Source organism: Chelonia mydas, chromosome 8, assembly GCF_015237465.2.
Source record: "Chelonia mydas isolate rCheMyd1 chromosome 8, rCheMyd1.pri.v2, whole genome shotgun sequence".
NCBI lineage: Eukaryota > Metazoa > Chordata > Testudines > Cheloniidae > Chelonia > Chelonia mydas.
Window position 1 is genome coordinate 60133928 of NC_057854.1, and position 22240 is coordinate 60156167.

At 37.8% G+C, this 22240-nt stretch overlaps 1 protein-coding gene across 2 annotated transcripts in view; it reads left to right on the forward strand.

Moving 5' to 3' along the window:
• Positions 1–22240, forward strand: part of CDC73 (cell division cycle 73) — a 163360-nt gene that overhangs the window by 137593 nt on the left and 3527 nt on the right. Inside the window, exons 14-17 of one of the 2 annotated variants that reach the window (XR_006292582.1) lie at positions 10884–11045; positions 12894–12994; positions 17842–17993; positions 19230–19377. Coding sequence is in view for 1 of the 2 variants with exons in the window: in XM_037907849.2 (XP_037763777.1) it covers positions 10884–11045; positions 12894–12994; positions 19230–19371 (405 nt within the window). In the remaining variant the exon portion in view is untranslated. Of the gene's footprint in view, positions 1–10883; positions 11046–12893; positions 12995–17841; positions 17994–19229; positions 19378–22240 lie in introns of those variants that run through there. The other variant, XM_037907849.2, reaches the window with a different exon arrangement.

Sequence of the window (22240 nt, forward strand, 5' to 3'; positions counted from 1 at the left end):
TTGACTCCAATCTCGTCACTCAGGCTCTTTTATTTGGCATAAAGCAAAGCCACGCTGAGTTGATCAGACTCAAATGTAGAGGTGGGTATAGGGTACGCCACACATGTAAAGTTTGCTTATTTGTCATCATATAATAGCATTGTTCTTTGAAGTACACAGTTTGGACTAAGTGTAGTAGCTGGCAAGGAAAGGAAAGATGGTACATATGTTAAGGTGGGGGACTTGACTATATACATCCAAACTTACACAGAGTCCCCATATCGTCATATACATTTACACATCACATTCACTATACATTGCATCACGAGTTTTGGGATTGACTTGGCTACTTTGCAGGAACCAATCTCCATCTAAAGCATGCTTTGTCCATGCCCTGTCCATGTTCAGCTTTACTCTTTACCTCATCTTTATGCTCTCAACTTCTCTTGTCCATTATTTTCTTGTTCTTAGTAAAAGGTTCCCCTGGAGTTTCCCCTCTTATCCTAGCTAGCTCAGATATTCTGTCTTTTGGCTTTCTGACCCATTTACTTAATTTAACACAAACATTCCATTTGTAGACTGCTAATTTAGTTACGTCCCTAATCCTGTCTTTCAAAAAATGAAGCCTTCCCCCATGTTTAATTATTCGTGTCATGCCAAGCCTACAGTGTGGTTCTGGAAGCATTAAACCATCCTAGAGCACAGTGCCTCCTGCATCTTATATAAAATGGTCCCTCACCATGCTCTCTATAGCATACATATGAGATTAAAGAATTAAGGTTATTTTAAGGAAATATATGTGTTATAAAGAAAGGCCCTGACTTGCAAGTAGAAGGAAGGCCTTGAAAATAATGAATTAAAAGGCCGGAAGGAGTGAAGTAGGAAGTATATCTGGTTCAAAGAATAACTCACAAAATAAAGGGTAGTTTCTAAAAAGAAGGCCTCTGACCAATAGGGGTGACTGCAGATGGTTTTGAATAAGACAAAATAAATTTTAAAATGAGCCAGCATGTCCCTTCCCACCACACACACCAGTGTTATCTCAAAATTTAGAGCCTCTGTGAACCCAGGTGCAAAAGACAAACTGTTGGTCAGCAAAAAGGAGGGGAGGAGGCCTTGGCGAGAAAGGAGGTTGTAAATCTTACCTGGATTAAGGCTGGAAATAAGGGTGAACTGTCTCAAATAGATTTTTAGCTGAAGTCAGTAATTGGCAATGCCATCAGTTTTTTTAAAGCGTGTAAAAAGTAAACTCTTAAAAGGTTCACCGCTTATACCTTCCTGGCTATGCTGGAGCCAACCAATCTGAGTCTGAGCATCCTGGGTTTAGCCCATTTGCAAGAATCTTCAACAAATGCTTATAAATGTTTTGTTACTGTTCGGATATAGTAAATAACTTATTTAGGCTCTTCAAGCATGTTTAATGCAATTGTATAAGACCTTTAGATTTAAAAAAGGAATTTATGGTTAAATTAGTGTTTGGATTCCATATTAATATTAACAATTTCAAATATTAATTCCAACACTGTCCTAAGTGCAGGGCTGTAGTTATATGCTTCTACCCAACCCTTCGTGTTTTAAAGTGTTTGTCAGCTTAAAAATCACACTTCACTTTGAAAATGTATTACTTTCATTTCAACTAACGTTTTAGCTGTTAGTAACAGAGATTAAAAAAACTTTTCTGTATATTTTAGTTGTTTATTTTGTGCATCTGACAACACTTCACATATACTCAGTATAACTGTTTTCCCCCTGTGGTTATTTACCCCTTTTGTATGTATTTCAGACACCAACAGTTGAGGGAATGAGATTTTTAAAGTCTCAAAAATGTGTGTGTGGGGGGGTGGTTCTGGGGCAGGTATAGTATCTGTAACTAATTCAAAAAAAAAAAAATAGATTTCAAGTTGGTGTCTGTATACGAGTACCAGCTTTCTGTATGGACCAGATTGACATAGAACACATCTTATGTAGCTATGAAAGTCTAAGGAATTAAAGCTGTAGATTCTTGGACTGACTAACTTTTGTCACTGTTTCAGAATATAACTGGAAACATGGTTTGTGCTACTTTCCTGGAAAGCCTGGGTAAAGGGTTACTGAAAACTAACTTGGCAAGTTAATTGACATGAACTTGACACATTTTATTTTGCTTTTGATCAGATTTGGAAAACGGTGGTTGCATTGATATAGACACTTGGATTTCAGCAGTGTTTGTATGAAACATTCTGCAGGATATCAGGTTTCAGAGTAGCAGCCGTGTTAGTCTGTATTCGCAAAAAGAAAAGGAGTACTTGTGGCACCTTAGAGACTAACCAATTTATTTGATGAAGTGAGCTGTAGCTCACGAAAGCTTATGCTCAAATAAATTGGTTATTCTCTAAGGTGCCACAAGTACTCCTTTTCTTTTTGCAAGATATCAGTTATTCATGTACCGCTTGTATGTGTCTGATCTAAATTTTTCCTGCATCTTTTCTTCTGTTCTTTGTATAGTGTGTGTTGTCCATTAACTTCTCTTCCCTTTTGTAGTTCAGAATATTAAGGCAACATTATAGGTTTCTCAGAGGAATGAATTGGAGACTACTCAGAGTTTTACATTAAATCAAAATTGATTTGAAGCCAATGTAAGCTAGGGGTTACAGCCATTGAGGAGGCTTTCAATTACGCATTAATTATATAGTACAGCCTCCAGCTGACTTTCAACTGTGGGGGAGCTGTCAATTAAAATAATTTTGAAGTGAGTTGTTAAACACAGAAATGTTTAGGCCTAAAAAGTAGAATTAAGAATGGTGCTTCAACCACAGGTTGGGTCTGTCACACATCTAACTTGTAGTAATTTAATAACTCTGATCATTATTGTACACTACAGCAACGAAGTGTTAAAGATGGACAACATCTGTCTTCTAAATGGATTTCAGTTTACCGTACAATACGTTTCAAGTGTAAGTGTGGCTGTCTGTGATACTTCTAAACTGAATTTGCACATGTGACCTTTGGATTACCCTCCATATGAGAATCTGGTTACTGCAATCGGATATAAATTTCTTTATACAGTCTGTAATTATTTTAATTTGATTACACATTTGTTCTGCAGGAATCCTGCTTCCATCAGTGCACAGGCTGGATAGTAAATGAGGCAGAGTATAGCAAGAAAATAATCTTGTTCTGCATTTAAAGGGCTGGACTAATACATGGGAAAGCTAGATTCTCTCCTTGAGTGTTGCCAACTCTTGTGACATCAAGTCTCACAATATTTGGCGGTGTTTCCTAGTATCAGTTCCTCCATTCATTTTATGTGAGAATCTCAGATTTTGTTTAATAAAATTAAAAAAAAAAAAAAAGTTCCTGATCCTCATGGTTAGGGAGACAACTTCGAGAACGTGAACCATAAAGACTCACAAACCAAAGATAAAATGAACCTAACATTTATTAATATTTTAAAATCTCATGAATTTTAAGCCAAATTAAGATTTTGGAGAGCATAATCCAAGATTTTGGAATCCTTAGGGTTTGCAGTACTGGGCATCCTATGTGATGATGGGCAAAACTGTCTCATGCATTCTCTCAAGGAGGCTGAATTAAGGTTTCATTGTCCTTTCCTAAGTTTTGAGTGCTTGAGTTGGCCACCATAAAGTTCTTCTAACATAGCATTTTCAATATAATACCCCATTGCATTACCACATGGAACCATGTGGTGTGACCATATGGTGTAGATCAGGGATTGGCAACCCCTGGCATGCAGTCCACCAGGGAAAGCCGCTTGCAGGCTGGGCTGGGCCGGTTTGTTTACCTGCAGTGTCCATCGGTTCAGCTGATTGCAGCTCCCACTAGCCACGGTTTGCTATCCCGGCCAGTGGGGGCTGCGGGCAGCGATGCGGGCCAAGGGATGTGCTGGCTGCCCTTCCCGCAGCCCCCGTTGGCCTGGGACAGCGAACCGCAGCCAGTGGGAGCTGCGATCGGCCGAACCTGAGGACGCTGCACGTAAACAAACCGGACTGGCCCGCCAGCGGCTTTCCCCGGCGGGCCGCATCTCAAAGGTTGCCGATCCCTGGTGTAGATGAACCCTTAAACTAAAGGTTTCTTGTGTTCGAAAAGTCCTATGCTGCTAACTAAATTAATTTAAAATGAAAGTTTTATTATATATGCACTGTTTGCTTTCTTGTATTTTTCTGAACAATGAAAATCCGCTAGGTTCGTTTTACTTTCAAGTTCAGTGTTGCAAAGTTTGGCTTTGTTCCATGGATTGTTTTAAAAAGTGTTAGTAATAAGATTCCCTTTGGGAATCCATCACTTTTTCACCATACAAACTTGATTTTTTACAACATCAAAATTTCGATTTCTTTAGATGAAGAGGAAGGAGGAGATACCGATTAAATTTGGTGATGACAATGATATAGATGAAGCAGTTGAGGGTGGTGAAGGATAATAATGAAAAGCAAGAAGCTTGAATTGGCCTGCTGCCTACCGAGCACAAATGCAAATATATTTTCTTTTATAGTTGCTGCTTTTTTCTGTTTGTTTTCGTTTTGCGCTTTTTTTGTAGCAGGTCAGTCCTGAATAGTGTTCACATTTAAATGCTATCCTAACATTACTAAGAATTTTTTAGAACTTCATTTCATTGTTTCACATTTTTCTGAGCTGAAAAAACTCAGTTAAGTAATTTAGGGTGGGGTGGTTTTTTTGTAATTAGGTATAAATATCTTTCTAATGCTAATCCTAGTTGAGGCCATAGTCTTACTCTTTTGTCACACTTCTAATAAATTAGTACTTCAAAATATTTGACCACTTTGGGTATTATTTGGCAATTTCACCAATGGCCCAACCCTAGTTTGAAAGATGTATTATGGTTAATGGCTTATTTTTAGGGAACTATTCGGAATATGGAGCCAGATCCTATGATGTGCAGAGCTGTGCTTGACAACAGCCTGGGGGCATAGGGAAGATGGTGGTGGCTTTAAGGGACTGACCAGGCTAGTGCTTGGTTATAAAAGCTGCTCCTAATTTGCAGCTGGCTTCCACAACCCTGAGGGAGTCACTCCAGCAGCTGGGAATCGGCTGAATGCAAGGGCTTCTCAGCCATCTCTTTACACTGGGGCCCAGGAACTGTGTGCCTGGTGTTAAGAGCTGCTGTGATTGTTGTCACCAGAGGATTTCCCAATGCCCAGATCCACTGGATTTTATGGACAGATTGCATCAGCAGATCGACACACAATAGCTGCCATAGGACTCCAAATATGACTTGTGATATCTTTATTCAGTGTTCAAATTTCCTGTGGGCTTCACATTCATTTGCGGAAGGAGAGGGAGGTGTAGACTTCAAGTAATATCCAGTAATAGTAGAAGATTAATATCCTTAGTTTATGAGTAAGTCTATGTTGGGTTGCTATATTCTCTCATAATCATGGTTGATTTAGCCCAACAGACTTTTAAATATTGTAACCTACACTGTGGAATCCACTTGGTCCTGTTCATTCCCACCTTGGAATTTTCAGATGCAGTCACTTTCTTTGAGGCCGTGGTGGTCATTGATCTCTTGTTAGAAATACCGACTTGATTAGCATTCTCCAGAATAACTTTTAAATGAAATTGAACTGATTCTGATGGTGATGTCTTAGCGGCAGCATCAGAGGCCTATTAATGCATTTCTAGCATTTGATGGTTGCCATGAGTTGCTCCATAAAGAACTGTGGTGTTGTCCAGTATGCCATATTTTTCTTCCTTATAAGATGTAGTGAGTAAAATATATTTTAGTGTATTGCCTTTCACATTGTTTAATCATTTCAGAGCCTATAGCAGAAGAATCTGTATGTCTTAAAATATTTTATACTATTTTGAGGAGTATAAAAGATACTTATAAAAATTGGTATCTTTTTAAAATCTGTCCTTTGTTTTTCCAGGATGCCTTATACAGCCCCATTTCTGATTAGAGTGCTCTATAGTGTTACATGCGTTAGACAAGACAAAATAAATTATAATTTATCTTGTGCCTCATGAATAACACTTTTATCAACATCACTGTAATGCTGGTTAATTTTACTTCCCAATTCTTAGTCATTTCCAGCTTTTTACTATTCCAGTACAATCAAGTACTGTTAAAGATGACCTGCAAAGTACATTTTAAAAATTGGGATTGTGCCCTTTTTCTACAGTCTTAAAATGTATTAAAGAAGTCTTGAAAGGCTATGAGGTAGATTTTTTTTTTTTCACTTTCTCCTTGAAACATCAGAAAAGTCAAGTCTGATCTTCCCTAATTTTGCTGAAAGATTCATTATGGGTCTCTGAGAGGTGGTAGTGTTGAATCTGAAACAAACTTCCTTTTCCAAACTGTTAATTAGTCATTGAAGATCACTGGTAAGATACATAGGTGTTAACAAAAGCTAGAATTTATAATCAGTCTGACTAAAATCCTTTTCTCATCTTAGTTTTTCAACTTTCATTATCTTGGCTTTTTTGGCTAGTTTTCCAGTCATTTACAGTTATTGTCTTCCAATCTAAGCAGGATCTGATTTTTCAAATGTGTAAATTAAGCTGGAGAAAAAATTGAAAAACTAATTTAACATTCTTCTATCACCATGAAAGAATAAGAGTGCAGCCCATTTTTAAATGTTACTTTATTTCTGATAGCTATTTATCTTCCTAATTATGTGCACGATAATATGTTCTAAAATTTGGCACCACAACTTCTAATTTATCTTGGCGTTAAAAGTGGAACACATTCTGATTTTCTTTTTTAAAGATTTGTAATTACACAAAAAATACATGTTTCGCTAGCTGTGAAACTAAGAATCCAACATCAACCATAATTGCTGTTTAAGGTATTTGAATTACTGATTTTTCAGATTGTTGGCAGTTCTGAGGGGAAAAGGGGGAATAGTTTTGGGTCAACCTGAAACCAAAATTTTTTGCAACTTTTAGCAAATCTGAAAGGATTTCTGTTTTGATTTTGGGAAGTTTTCACCATTTTTAATAAAAACAAAGGGAATTTGGAAACAAGGCTAGATTCACATAGGAACTCCAGTCTGAGCCTGAATGTCTGCACTGCAGATGAACAGTCCCTTAGCTGGTGCCTTGTGAGTCTGAGTCAGCTGGCATGGGCCAGTTGCTGGTGTCTAATTGCAGTGTTAGACGTACCCTTAGGCATCATTCACAAAACCGAGAAGGGATGGGGGCGTGGGCAGTAAATATTAATGGGAGTGAGGACTGGAACCCGGGTGTCCTCTATCCCAGGTGATTGCTTTAACCACCATTTAGAGTCTCATCCTTTCTTTTTCTTGCCCAATGAAATTTAAATTTGTCTACGAAGTAGGACAACTCCAACAGGAGAGATTGAGACCCCTACCCCAGGATACCTTGTGGTTAGAGCACATACCTGCAGGGTCGAAGCAATTTAAATCATAGATTTGAATGATGATTTAAATGTTGAAGATGGAAACCTTGATTTAAATTTATTTTAATCTTGTTTTGCATTTGTACTTTTTAGTTATTTTCCTAAAAAAATATTGATTTTTTTTCATTAGTTGAAAACCATTACAATATGTTCATTTGCAACTAAATGTAGCCTGTATACGAAATTTGATGCTGCTTTTTGCTAACTGGGTAGCTGCACTATGTCTATATACTCTTTTATGCAGTTGTATAGCTTAACTTACATTTATTCAGATACTTAATTTTTTATCATGTTAGAAGATGGTGAACAATGAATGCATTTCTTATTTATTAGACCAGAATGTTTTACTTCTGTTTTTGTTTCAAGCTCTAAAGAAATCCAAATTCCATTAAAATGCACAAAAACAGCACTTTAGACTTTTATTAAATGAAACTACTTTACATGCAAAGATATTTTTTTATCAAAACATGTTTGCATTTAAAAGGAACTGATTTATTAAACCAGAAAAGTAGTATTTGTAACTAGTGATTTAAACTGATTTGTTTCTGGTCACTATGTCCTTCAAGATTTTAGAACTAGCAGATCTCACCCTCTCACACCTACTTCTTATTTGTAGGTTGGAAGAAGGTAAGCTTTCCTGTTTTTCAACTCCCAACTGGTTTCTTCTTAACTTTAAATGTACTAGTCACTGAGCTGAACTAGTTGAATAAACTGAAAAGAAGATATTCTCTGCAGCTGTAGAAGAGTCTATTGTTGTCAAAAGCTGGTTTAACACTTCAATGAACTCTAAGTCCAGGTGCTTAGCTAGTGACTTTCACTCATTCAGGGATTTCCCCTTCTTTCCAGCTTGACTGCAAACATGCTTTAATATTAAATTTTGTTTTTAATTTAATTATTTTAATATATGTAGGCCTTAACATAGATTTAATGTTGAATAGGGTTAAATTTTAAAAAAATCTAGTGTTCTGTTTGTAACAACATCATCAGTTTTTATCCATCCTGCTCACCTGGGGTGCAGTGGGTTCAAGTTCCTGCTTTAGAGTAGGGATTCAAATCTTAATCTTTCACATTCCCCCAGCACAGGTGAGTGCTGCCTGGACTATGTGGTGTAAGGGGGCACCACCACCATCTCTTCCTTCTTCAGGGCTTTGAGAATGGGGGCCTAAGTTTCCTTGTGAATCTAGTTCAAAAATTTGAAAGTTTCATTTTGAAAATGTTGAAATGGTTCATTTTGACATGAAAAAAATTCTTTGAAACAATTTGCCAAAATTGACACAAATTCACAAAATGTTTTGATCATCCCAAATATGCATTTTTTGGAGACAGAAATTGAAACTGAAATTTTTTTCCCCAACTGTTGTAATTACTAGTATAAAATATTTATATTTTGGAGATGCAATGTTTCCTAGTAGTTAGAGCTCTGCACTGGGACTAGGAGACCTGGGTTCTATCCTCAGCTCTGTCACTGGCCTCTGGATAGACTCCTGACTTCATTTCTGTGCCTCAGTTGTCCTGTCTCCAGATGGGACACTGATGCCTCCTTTGTAAAGCATGTTGGGGTCTACTGATTAAAAGCATGATATAATATATATATTACTACTATATACATTTATTTATTTATGATTGGGATCTAAAACCACAGTTCTTCAAACTGCTCCATGCATTTTATTTAACAGCAAGATAGAGACTATTTCAAATGTATGGAGCATTTTTAAGACCGGGGCTAGGAAGATATATTTTCTCCTTAAGAGATTATCTAAGACATGAGAATCCTATCATCTTAGTTTTTCATGTATAATTGAGCATAATGTTTTGGGGGGAGACCCCAAAACCTCAACTAGGCATTCAAAAATCCAGAATTGTAGTCTGAGTTAAATATTTCATCTCTATCTTATCAGTACTCACCATCTAACTAGATGAAAAATAAAAAAAAATCTTTAACTTCAGCATTATGATAAAAATCCAAATTTTTCGGTCCTTGCTAAGACATAATTTTGATGGATAGAATCAAGTCCTTGTAGCCAAAAGCTAGAAAATCTGCACCAACAAGCTTAATGATGTTACTTAAATTCTTGTTGTGGGTAAACAGGGTGGTGTCCCCCGGTTGTTGCCATGGCTTTCTGACTTCCTATCCAGAGCATCACATGTATGTAAGTGGGCAGGCCCCAGAGGTGTGGCAACAACTCACACTTTGATGTTCAAAAATCAGCTGTGCTCCCTTTAGTCAAACTGTTAGTAACCATCTGTACTTCAGGAAATAAGAACTCATGATGGTCTCATAGGGTGACCCATGAGTGGTCACAATTGTTTAAATAGCCCTTTGTGTTTAAGATGCAATTTAATTGTAGTTTTAAGAGTGCTGTTTTCAAAAACATAAAAATCCTGACATGAATACAAAGACTGTGACTGCTGTTGCATTCAGGAGTTGAGGATTACAATAACTACTGGATTTCTTTAGTTGTACTATCACTGGCCATGGAAGGCCACGTCCTGCCAGCAAGCACTGACTTAAAACTAGTGGAAGGAAGGAAGTTCTATATAATTTGAATTTGATCTTTATGGTGTTGGTATTTATTCAAATGAAATGATCAGTATTTGTTAGAACCCTTTGTGCTACAGTATGTATTGACAGATGAGCATAATGGCTCCATGGTTTGAATTCACAATATATATTTACAAGGTGGTGTTATATCAAAGTTCTATGTTACTGTCAGCAAAGATTTGTATAGTCCATTGTCTGTTGATGTGTATAATTAATGTAATCGATTCTCAAAGGAATTTTGGGTTAATGCCTAAGTCTTCAAGAATTTTGGAGGCCTAAATTCACATCTTCCATAGAACGCTATGAAATGGGGTTGGGTCTCCTAATATCTGGAACAGGATGGGAGACAACCCTGTTCCCCTAGAGGTTAACCGTCACATGAGAGGAGGGTGGTGGAATCCCAAAGACTATCTGGGACCAGTACTGGGTGGGGGACAGATGACCGTTCTTAAATAGGTGGAAATGATTAAGGAAGTAGTGATGACGTGCATTGAATAAGTTATTGCTGGATATTGCCCATATGAGTTAGGTTAATAAAGTTGTGGCCTAATTAAACCACATCGCTGGCATCGTATCTCTCTTCCTGCATGTCTGGGACAAAGATCTGATAGACCTTTTTTTAATGACACAAACCATCTAAATACTTACTTAAATCCATAAATATGTAGCGCAAAATCTCCAGATATGAATACTTCGATTTTTTTTTTGCTACTAAAAATACTTAAATCACCTATGTTCCAAGAAAATTATTGTAAAATTAGAGATTTAGTTAATGATCAAGCTTTCTTAGCATGCCCTTTTGCTATACAGAGGCATTTCAAAGACAAAGCATAGCGAGTTAAAGAATAGTTTTAACCCTGTTAAACTTCTTGTGATCTTGTCAGATTACTTGCATTATTAGAAGAGGTTATGGTTTGCTTACTTTCCTTGTTGACTATAGCAAACAAATAACATGGATCTGCTAAGCGCCTCTTTGTTCCCTAGGTTTGTACCATCAGATGAAAAGAAAAAACAAGGCTGTCAACGAGAAAATGAAACTTTAATACAGAGAAGGAAGGACCAGATGCAGCCTGGGGGCACAACAGTCAGCGTTACTGTACCTTATCGAGTGGTAGACCAGCCTCTGAAACTTATGCCACAAGATTGGTAAAGCAGAACTGCTGTTTTGCATTATTTTTTTACACGTTTAGTTCTCTTTTTTCAGAACAAGAACACAGATCTTGAAATGAGCTAATAAAATAACTCCAAGCTAATTGGTGCATAAAACATTAACAAATGTGTGTAGAAATGGCTGGATAGCAATTATATAGGAACTTGTTCCTTTCAGGTTATGATCTTTCAATGATATAAACAATATTCCTGCCTTATCCCATATTTTTTGTTTGAAACCCTCCAGAAGTATGAAAGTGTCACTCCAATTGTTCAGGATCAGAGCTACTGTATTACTTAATTTACTCAGACATGTTGCGTCTCTGAAAGAAAAATCCTTGTCTATAGCCAATCTTTCTGAATTTTATTTGGAAGGGAAAATGTTGGGGCCTTATACTTCTGACTGTAAATTTAAAAAAAAAGAAGCAGCTGGAAACAGATTGCATCAGCTTTAAGCTAATGCGCATAATGGTCGGAAACAATGACATAGGCTTCGAGATGGAGCTCTGTGAAGGGGGAGAGCCAGTCAAGGGGGATCTTTTTGCAAATGTGTCATAGGTTTGTTTGTTTAACCTGCAGACCCGTTTGTGAGGGCCTGTAAAAAGATGAAACAGTATCTGTCAGTACTTTTACACTCCAGGAGGGTTTGTAAAAAGACAACCCTTTAGTATTGATTAATCAAATAACCAATATTCTTTCTTTATCCTCCCAGTTTAAGAATATTTAAGGCATGTACAAGACCTAGTGGTCTGTAACATTCAAAGCAGGCTGTTAAAAGGAAATAAGATCTAACACTCCAGATAATTAGGCATTCTCTGTTGGGAGCAGCAGGCAAATAGAAAACAATAATAGCTGCTGAAGTACCAAAAGGCAGCTTGCATCTTCAGTAGACCGTAAACATTTTTGACAAAGGTAAAGCCGTCTTCGTGATTGATTTCCCAGAGTGGAATCAGTGATAGGGAATTAATGTTAAAGTTTTATTGTTTCAACTTTGTAACAGCTAATGTGAGAAATGTTTAAGTGTATAGCCTTGTGGTTTTATCATTTCAGAGCCCTGATTATTTTTCTTCATTGGGGTTTTGAAATCCTTACAATAATGTAAATTTATAAATAAATAATCCCATAATCCAATTCCTAATGTGGTCGTGCTTAGAGACCTGAGCCCTATTGCTGTACAAATGTATGGCAAAGAGACAATACCTGTCCCAACGAACTTGCTGTTTGTGAACTTTATCTTCTGTATTAACAGTGAATAGATTTTTCTTAGACTACAGGTGGTAGTTGCATATACTCATTAAAAGTGCACTTCGAAAATGTAGGTTAAATTGTTGCAGCTGTCTATCCTGTTGCAATGAACTTTTTGTATTAAAGTTTAAAGTATGTGCTGAATAAGCATTTTTAAATTGCTACATCTCATTTAGTTTACAATACAATTCATAGGGGATTTTCTTTTAAATTTCCAAAGCATTTTAAAAAAACCCTAATCAGTAATCTCAAAAAATGAACAGGATTTGCTTTCTGATAAATACAAAATTTGAAATTGAGTTGCATACAACAAAAAGCAGACATGAAGTCCAGAAATATTACATACAAAAATAGTGTGTTAATGCTGAAGAGACTTGCATGTGGAAAAAGCAGCTGTATTGGAAGTACAGCAGTCATTAATGTGCTATAACAGTGACATTATAAAGAGAAACTATGTTAATGTACGATGCTTTCCTCACAGTAGTGTTGACAGCAACCTGTCTCATATAAATAATTGAGATTTTTTTTCCTTTTAGGAGTTTACAGTGACTAAAAGCTTAAGTCCTTTAATGTGTGTGTCTCCTTCTCCTTTATTTATAGGGACCGTGTAGTCGCGGTGTTTGTTCAGGGTCCTGCTTGGCAGTTCAAAGGCTGGCCATGGCTATTGCCTGATGGATCCCCTGTTGATATTTTTGCAAAAAGTAAGCTTCTGGTTACAGATAAATGCTCTTACATGTTTTTATCATCAGTGCATACTTACCAATAGTTGAGGTTTGGCTGGGAGTGTTATGGGATTTGGATGTGGTAGGGAGCTAGTGCCTTGGCACCGTCGGCAAGTATAGCTCTTGCTCTCTGCAGCTCTCTCTCCTCCAGGAAATGAACTAGCATGCTGGCTTCTTCCACACCTGTTCAGGAAAACAAGTTTTTCAGAAAGGTAGATTTCTTGAAGATGAGGGAGCTGTTGCTACAGAGCAATTGGCTTCTGTTCCACTTCTGGGAGACCCCTGAGTGGCTCAAACCTCTCTGGTTTCTCTTTACCCCCAGAAACACTGATAACATGTTCACTAAGTCTGAGCTCTGAGTCTTCCTTGAGAAGGTGGTTTGCTGTTACAGAACTGCTCCTCCTCCTAGCCTTCACCCAGGCAGGGACCATCGAGGGTCACCAGATGTCCTGATTTCATAGGGAGAGTCCTGATTTTTGGGTCTTTTTCTTATATAGCCTTCTATTACCCTCCATCCCCATCCCGATTTTTCACTTTTGCTGTCTGGTCATCCTAGGACCATCAGACAACTTCTCTTTTCATTTACTCCAAGACAGCCCAGTAACATCCCTCCACCCCAACCCTGCAACTCCTAGAAATCTTGCTGCTTTATGAAGTTCACAGTACTCACCAGTTGTTTCTGAAATAGCAAGTGCACAAGTTTGCCTTTTTTCCGTTCTGACAAACGCCCTAAAACGTAGAGCATTCCAGGGTTACAACCTCTCTCTCCCGTCCCCCCCCAAATTCCAGTACTTGTCATGGATGGGTTAAGTCCGTTTGTATTTTGCTATGTGTATTTTATAAACACAGCATTTGTATAAAATAAGATGTCTTCCTAAAACTTTAAGCTCTGACATAGGTAAAGCTACTTCTCAGATACAAGCTAGATGAAAGGCAGTTAGTCTGCTGATATTTGATCATAGCAGGCCCTGGATTTAGACCTCTTTGCGACCAGGAATTTGCCTAGTGTGCCTTGAGGCCAGTGCTGTTCGCTTACATAGGCAAGCACAAACTGATGCTTACTCTTCTGACTGCAACATGTGGAGCAACTTCTAAGGAAACTCCAGGCCTCTACTGCTTCTGATCTTTACTCCCATCCCACTCCCTGCTGCTGTTGCAGGTGGATTGAGTGATTTAAATCTGCAGTGGAAAACCTCAATTTAAATCCGTTTTAATCAGCATTTTCATGTATACTTCAGTTATTTTCTACAGAAAGGTGCATTCTCATTCGCTGATATAATTGTTAAAACACGTTGATTTACATCTAAAAACAGCCTTTACACTAGATTTGGTACATCATCTTGGTACCTAGGAGGGAACACTATAACTATATACTTTTATTTAAGCAATTATATAGCCTAATATTTTCAGATGCTTAACAACTGTGTTTTTAGTATGTTAGAAAGTGGTGAATGATAATTTACTACTTTACTACTGGATAATTAACTCTTTGCTCATGATTTGTGTCAAGTTGCATTAGAATGGTAGCTGGAGTTTAATTAAACACACAAAACAGCATACTTATTTATTTTATTTAAATGTTTTAAGAGATTATAAATTTAGGCCTTACGAGATTTCGTATTAAATTTGTATTTCATTTTAAACAGGTTTATTTGTAAAAAGAAACGCTTACTATAATTTAAACAACAATCAAAAAATCATTGATTTATATCCACCCTGCGTTGGTGCTACAGCCTGCAGGGTGAGAATCCTCTTCCTCTTCACCCCTAAACACACACACACACACACACACACACACACACACACACACACACACACACACACACACACACAGTCTTGCCCTGTGTTTTCTGAGCTATAGTTAAAAATCCCTAGATCCTGCTACCACAGCCCTAGTCGAGGCAAGAAGAGAGTAGTGAGTTGGTGAAGAGAAATGAGGGAGAGGATGCTAGTTAAGAAAAAGAAGCAAGACTGAGGGAGAGGAATGAGAGTTGAGAACATGAAGGGCGCTCATTATGGAGAAAGGAAAGCGTGAAAGCGAAAAAAGGGACAAGTTAACAGTAAGCACTGAAAATGAAAGAGGAAAAGGAATAACTCAGTAAGCTATGCCAGAAAAACGTCCCTGGCCCGAAGAGTTTAGTCTGAAGGCACAAACTAAGACAGGATTGTGAGAGTACAGCATACAGTGTGTTGTCTGTCTGTCTAAGAGACATACATGTGTTCAGATTGAAAGGGGAATGTGATTACTTTTCTCCCTGGCTCATAAAAGTACTTCTGAAAAGCAAACTTTTTTTTAACCTTAGAAATGCACCAGATTGCCTCACATGCCAGATATTTCAAAAATATTTTCCTGAAAAAGAATATATCTAGATCTTCCTACAAGAGCTTTATTCCATCTTCGAAACAAGCTACTTAGTATTTTCTGGGCTATTCAAAAGAGTGAGTGCTGGCTGTTTCTACCTGCTACTCTGGCTCCATTTATCATTTTGCCCTTACACAATCTCTTTAATAGCCTAACTAAATATGATCAGCAGCTTCTACACCAGTCCATTATCTAACCTGTAATCTGTCAGCATTTACAGAAGCTAAAAGCTGTCAGAGGCAACCTGGCCCACTTCCAGAATGACGATTAACAGAGATTTAAAGCTGGTTAATGTAGATTGAAATTTTGGAAAATAAGAAGTTGATTGCCATAAAATCTAAGCAAATTGATCTAAATGCATGTAGTAAATCATGGATTAGACTATACCCAGATCACATCAAACTAGTTTTACTATCTCGGTCACTTTATGCTGGTTAAAATCCTGTAAAGTTTCATGAATGGCGCTTAAAATATTACTCTCCTTATCCCTTGTATTCTTTTCATTCTACAGCTTTTGGCCCTTCTTGTGAAACTGTTTTGACTCTATTTTTGGACTGACACTCATATAAAAATAACAATTTTCTTACCTGTATACTCTTTACATCCATAAATGGACATTTCAAATGAAAAGTTGAATATTTTGCCATTTTAATCTACATAAATATTTTATTTGAATGCCATTTTAAAGGTCTTCCTGCTATAACGTGTTAATGCGCTTCTGTTGAACCTGAAGGTCAGTTTTAGTGGGTTGACTTTCGTTCAGTAATCTTTAACCTTAACTCAAGGGTTCTCTTTAACATTCAGAGATTTTCTTTGTAAATGCATAGCCTTGGTATGCAATTATCTATTCTGTTTATCTGCTTATTGTGAAAGGCTTGGCATCATTTGATATGAAAAAACTAGCTTTATTCATTCTCGGTCTTTATTCAAAAGGTTTGAAGTTGACTTGACAGTTTCTTACATAAGGTGATTTATTTATTGAAGCAACTTCTTAATTGTCTAATACAAAGAAATGAGAACTTTTGTACAAAAAAGGCCAACCTGAGACACTTATTTTGTGCATACATTAGTGTTGTAAGTTTACATTTTTTCAAGCGCTTAGGTACATCTTGCTACAGAATGACCCATGGACAGAGGAGGGCAATGACAATGGCTAGCCCACTTTGGTTAAAGATTTGGGTGGGAAGGAAAGATTAAGGGCTGGTGCACTGGACAAGAAAACTGCAAGCTAGAGTTATATAAAATAATTACATAGAAAAGTCTGGTCAGATGTTCCTCTTCTTCTTCTCCTATACTACAAGCATGGAAAATAACTCAAAAGGCTGCAAACTTAATAAAATGGAATGAAGTAATCTTCAGTGCATGTTATTAGTCTGTGGAACTACCTTCTGCAGGATATTAAGGCAAATATTGTAGCTTAGGCATTTGAGATTGGAGATTTGACCTGAGTAGCATGTACAGTTAAACCTTGTAATTTTATCCTTGACCTAGGTTATCAGTTCTCATGTCTAAGAAATCTCCCTTCTCTGCTCCTGTATTCCACAATTACATGTATGGTGGAAGGCAGGGGCTGATGCTTTTCTGAAGGGTCCAACATTCTCCACTGTTGGCAACAAGATAATAGACTAAGTGGACCACTGATCCAGTGTAGCATAAGCAGTTCATATGGTCTCAGCTCTTTCTGAATCGCAACCTTTTTATTTTAGTCGTAATTTCAAATAAGAAATCAGATTCTATAAAATCCTCTTGAAAAACTGACAAATGTGAACTGGAAGCACACTGTAGATTCTGAACTGTTAGTTTTGACTTTTTCTGTTTGTAGACTGTAGATATACTGTATCTAAGTGACTGTGATACTTTAGTTGCTGTCATATCAAAGTACGCAAAGACTTTATGAAAACCATGTGTCTGTCTATTTGTGTACCTAACCCCCAGTTAAATTAATTCCCTTCTGGGCTGGAGTGCAGCATTTGTTGAACACCAAAGCAAAGTTAGACCATTTAGGACAGGAAATGCATCAGAATATCTTATCAAGTTGAAGTTGCAGGGGTAATTTTAAATATTAAAGACTGGCTGTAATATCTAAATTGGAATTTGGCCAAGAGAGACAGGGTAACTTCCCTACTATTGCAAAATAATACCATGGAGTGAGTGTGTGTGTGTATATTTAATACTATGGTCAGTTCTTAGCTTTTATGTAATCCCCAAGAGACAGCACTTCCAATAGCATAGTGTCTCTTAATGTCATGTTGGTGCATTAGCCAAGTACCAGCTCAGAGGTAAGTGTCCGCCACTGAAACATTAAAAACACTTCCTGCAGCACCTTAGGGTTACCTTGGAGTTCTATTATAATATGATTGGGACTGACATAAAATAATTTGAGATCTGATGAAATCACAGCATAAGATACCATTTATACAGATTAATATGTAAACAGTGAATATTATCTTGCTACTATTATCAGAGTGCTCAGTTCATGACAAGAGCCACCCGCAGGAATGCTGATACTGAACAGGGTAGCACTATTCAGATCTGTGGCTACCCACAACAGCAGCAGTGTGAGAGCAGTACTCTTCTTTGACAGGATGGAGCAGCAGCTGTAGTACAGAATAAAAGGTCTGGTGGTCACTACTTGTGCATCAATGTAACGAAGTGTTGTAATGGGTCCAAGAGTCTCAGCTCTGATAAACGCTGCATTATGTCTTCAGTAGACGTCAGTAATAAGAAGTGAAGCAAGCCTGGAGAGGGAGGTGGAATCCTACTATATATTTGTGTGGTATTTAAAGTTAAAAACTCAACCTCAAATGTACACACTCAAGCCTGGTCTGCACTGGGGGCGGGGGATCAATCTAAGTTATGCAACTCCAGCTATGTGAAAAACGTAGCTGAAGTCGATGTACTTAGACCTACTCACCGTGGTGTCTTCGCTGTGGTGAGTCGACTGCTGCCGTTTCCCCGTCTACTCTGCCTGCTCCTCTTGCAGCGCTGGAGTACAGGAGTCAACGGGAGAGCGCTCGGGGGTCAATTTATCGTGTCTAGTCTAGACGTGATAAATTGAGCCCCTCTGAATCGATCGCTGCCCTCCGATCTGGCTGGTAGTATAAACATACCCTAAGACAGAGCAGTTGTAATAAGGGGAGGAAAAGGAGGAGGATTCTGCTTCTGGGAGGGAAATAACGTGAACACAGAACATAACAAGAATCCTACTACTGGATCTGCATCCTTGTTTTAAGTAATTCTAGCAGGCTACTGAGTAAAGCAATGCTATTTTCCTTTCTTTAGATTATTTTATTGACCTCTATAGTGTTCAGAAAATTAATGCTTTTGCACTGAGTCAAAATAACTAGTTCATGTAGGCTAATAGATTTACTGTGCAGAGGATTGTTTATGTAAAATACAAAGTTAAATTTATGCAAACTAAATGTCCCCCTAGTAGTTCACTTTCAAGCAACTCAGGTTGCTGCATAGACATCCATTAAACGATCAAGATGGCTTCAAAAAGGTTTGGTTTACTGATTTACATCTTGGGACAGCTCAGAAATGGCCAAATAGAATGTCAGTTCCCTCCCAAAAATTGCATTTGACTTGAATTCAGCTCAACGAGCTATTTTTCCAAGAATCTATGTGCATTAAAGCTAGGGACTGCCACCTCACCCATAATCATAGCATTGCTACTATGATATATACAGAGTTGGGTCATGGATCCCATATGTAGACATGGCTGTGTGTCCTTAATTACGTTTTCTGGTGTGCATTCTTAACTGTGAAGAATTTTTGTTTTGTCCAATGAGGATGATCCTATAATGTAAACTCAGGATTATAATCTAACTGTTGCTTTCTTGCGTCCTGTAGTTAAAGCTTTCCATCTCAAGTATGATGAAGTACGTCTAGATCCAAATGTACAGAAATGGGATGTGACAGTATTAGAATTAAGTTATCACAAACGGCACTTGGACAGACCAGTATTCCTACGTTTCTGGGAAACTTTGGACAGGTAAATATGCTGAAAAGCTTTTACTCTGAGTTTTTTGTGGGGAGGGAGAGTAAGGTGTCAAGGAAATTGTATATCTTAGAAAGATCCAAGCAATAGCTTGGAGACAAAATACTGCTTGCTATTCATGATAATGGCGCTGCAAAGCCACCTTAAATGGGCAGAAAAAGTACAGATAGACCGAGGGGGAATAACCAATCTTTTTGGAATGAAAAGTGTCAGTTTAATTTAAGAGTGTGACAGTAAAGCTGCTACTAAACCATCTACTGATACTAAGTCCATACCTACAGTTTTTTCATAATGTAGAGAAGGAGCTTGAGGAACAAGTCTTATGAACAATTTCCCATGTGGCAGTTCAATAAACGTTAAGAAAACAGATGAGCCTATTGTATCAATGTGTAAGTTTACTTTGATTTTGATACTGTGATTGCTTAACAGCAAAATATTTAAACAATTAAGGCTGGGATTTTCAAAACTGCCTAAGGCACCTAAATCCCATTGAAGTTAGAATTCCTTCAGGCTTCTCTGAAAACCCCAGTGAAATCACTCATTTCAAAACTTTATTCTTGTATCTCCCCATCAACATTGTCAAGGTTCCTTCCCCACTCTGAACTCTAGGGTACAGATGTGGGGACCTGCATGAAAACCCCCTAAGCTTATTTTTACCAGCTTAGGTTAAAACTTCCCCAAGGTACAAACTATTTTACCTTTTGCCCTTGGACTTTATTGCTGCCACCACCAAGCATCTAACAAATATATAACAGGGAAAGAGCCCACTTGGAAACGTCTTTCCCCCCAAAATCCTCCCCAAACCCTACACCTCCCCAAACCCTACACCCTACAAGGCTTGATGAAAATCCTCACCAATTTGCATACGTGAACACAGACCCAAACCCTTGGATCTTAAGAACAATGAAAAAGCAGCAATCAGGTTCTTAAAAGAAGAATTTTAATTGAAGAACAAGTAAAAGAATCACCTCTGTAAAATCAGGATGGTAAATACCTTACAGGGTAATCAGATTCAAAACATAGAGAATCCCTCTAGGCAAAACCTTAAGTTACAAAAAGACACAAAAACAGGAATATACATTCCATTCAGCACAACTTACTTTATCAGCCATTTAAACAAAACAGAATCTAACGCATATCTAACTAGATTACTTACTAAGTTCTAAGACTCCATTCCTTTTCTGTTCCCGACAAAAGCATCACACAGACAGAGAACCCTTTGCCCCCCCCCCCCCCCCCCCCCAGCTTTGAAAGTATCTGGTCTCCTTTTTGGTCAGGTGCCAGCGAGGTTATCCTAGCTTCTTAACCCTTTACAGGTGAAAGGGTTTTTCCTCTGGCCAGGAGGGGTTTTAAAGGTGTTTACCCTTCCCTTTATATTTATGACAAACATTTTCCAGAAATAACTGCACAAATGTTTCTAAAGGCTTCCCAGAAATGACTGATTAAAGTGAACTTTAGATTCTTTTTCTTATAGTCTTATAACTTCAGATGTAATTTAATGTCTTCAGTAAGGCATTTGACAGAGTCTCACATTACATTCTTAGAAGCAAATTACAGAAATGTGCTCCAGATGAAATTACTGGGTACAAATTTGTGGGTACAAAACTATTTGAAAGACTGTACTCAGAGTAATTATCAATGGTGTGCTGTCAAACTGGGGGGGCATATCTCTTGGGGTCCCATAGGGGTCTGTCCTGGGTCCAGTACTAGTCAATATTGTCATTAATGACTTGGGTGATGGAGTGGAGTATGCCCATATAATTTGTGGATGACATCAAGGAGGGGAGGGATTGCTAGTACTTCAGAGCACAAGATTAAAATTCAGAACTACTGTGGCAAATTGGAGAATTGGTCTTTGAAATCAACAAGATAAGATTCAGTAAAGATGCGTGCAAAGTACTGTTCTTAGGAAGAAAAAAATCGAATGTACAATTACAAAATGGGGAATGACTGGCTAGGCAGTTATACTGATTAAAAGAATTTGGGGGTTAGTGGATCACAAATGGAATATAAGTCAATGTGATGCAGTTGCAAAAAAGGCTAATATCATTCTGGGGTGCATTAACAGGGGTGTTGTAAGACAGACATGGAAGTGCCACTCTACTTGGCACTAGTGAGGCCTCAGCTGGAGCATTGTATCCAGTTTTGGGCACCACACTGGAGAGAGTACAGAGGAAAGCAACAGAAATGATGAAAGGCTTAGAAAATCTGATTTATGAGGAAATATTAAACAAAAATGGGGCAAGTTTAGTCTTCAGAAAAAAAAAAAAAAAGATGGGGCGTGGACCTGACAAGTTTTCAAATATGTTAAGGGCTGTTATAAAGAGGACGTGACCAATTGTTCTGTATGTCCACTGAAGGTAGGACAAGAAGTAATTGGCTTAATCTGCAGCAAGGGAGATTTAGGTTATGTATTAGGAAAAACTTTAACTGTAAGGATAACAAAGTTCTGGAATAGGCTTCCAAGAGAAGCTGTGGAATCTGTCATTGGAGGTTTTTAAGAACAGTTTAGATGAACACGTGTAAGCAGGATGGTCTAGGTTTACTTGATCCTGCCTCAGAGGAGGGGACTGGACTAGATGACCTTTCAAGGTCCCTTTCGGCCCTCCATTTCTGTGGTCTATAAACCAAGCCAGAGTTCCCTAAGAGGAAACATTTGACTGTTCTTCCTTCAGGCATGTGGAACGCAGCATTATACAGAACTTCTATGACTCGTGAAGAATCTTTCTTTTTCTATCTTTTAACATTTGTTAATGGTCTAAGAATTAGGTTTTAAAAGAATTTTACTTTTTTCCCTACTGTGCAGCATTGTTCCTTGAATGAACACTTTCTGTAACTACCAGAAAATGCTGTTAATGCTGTT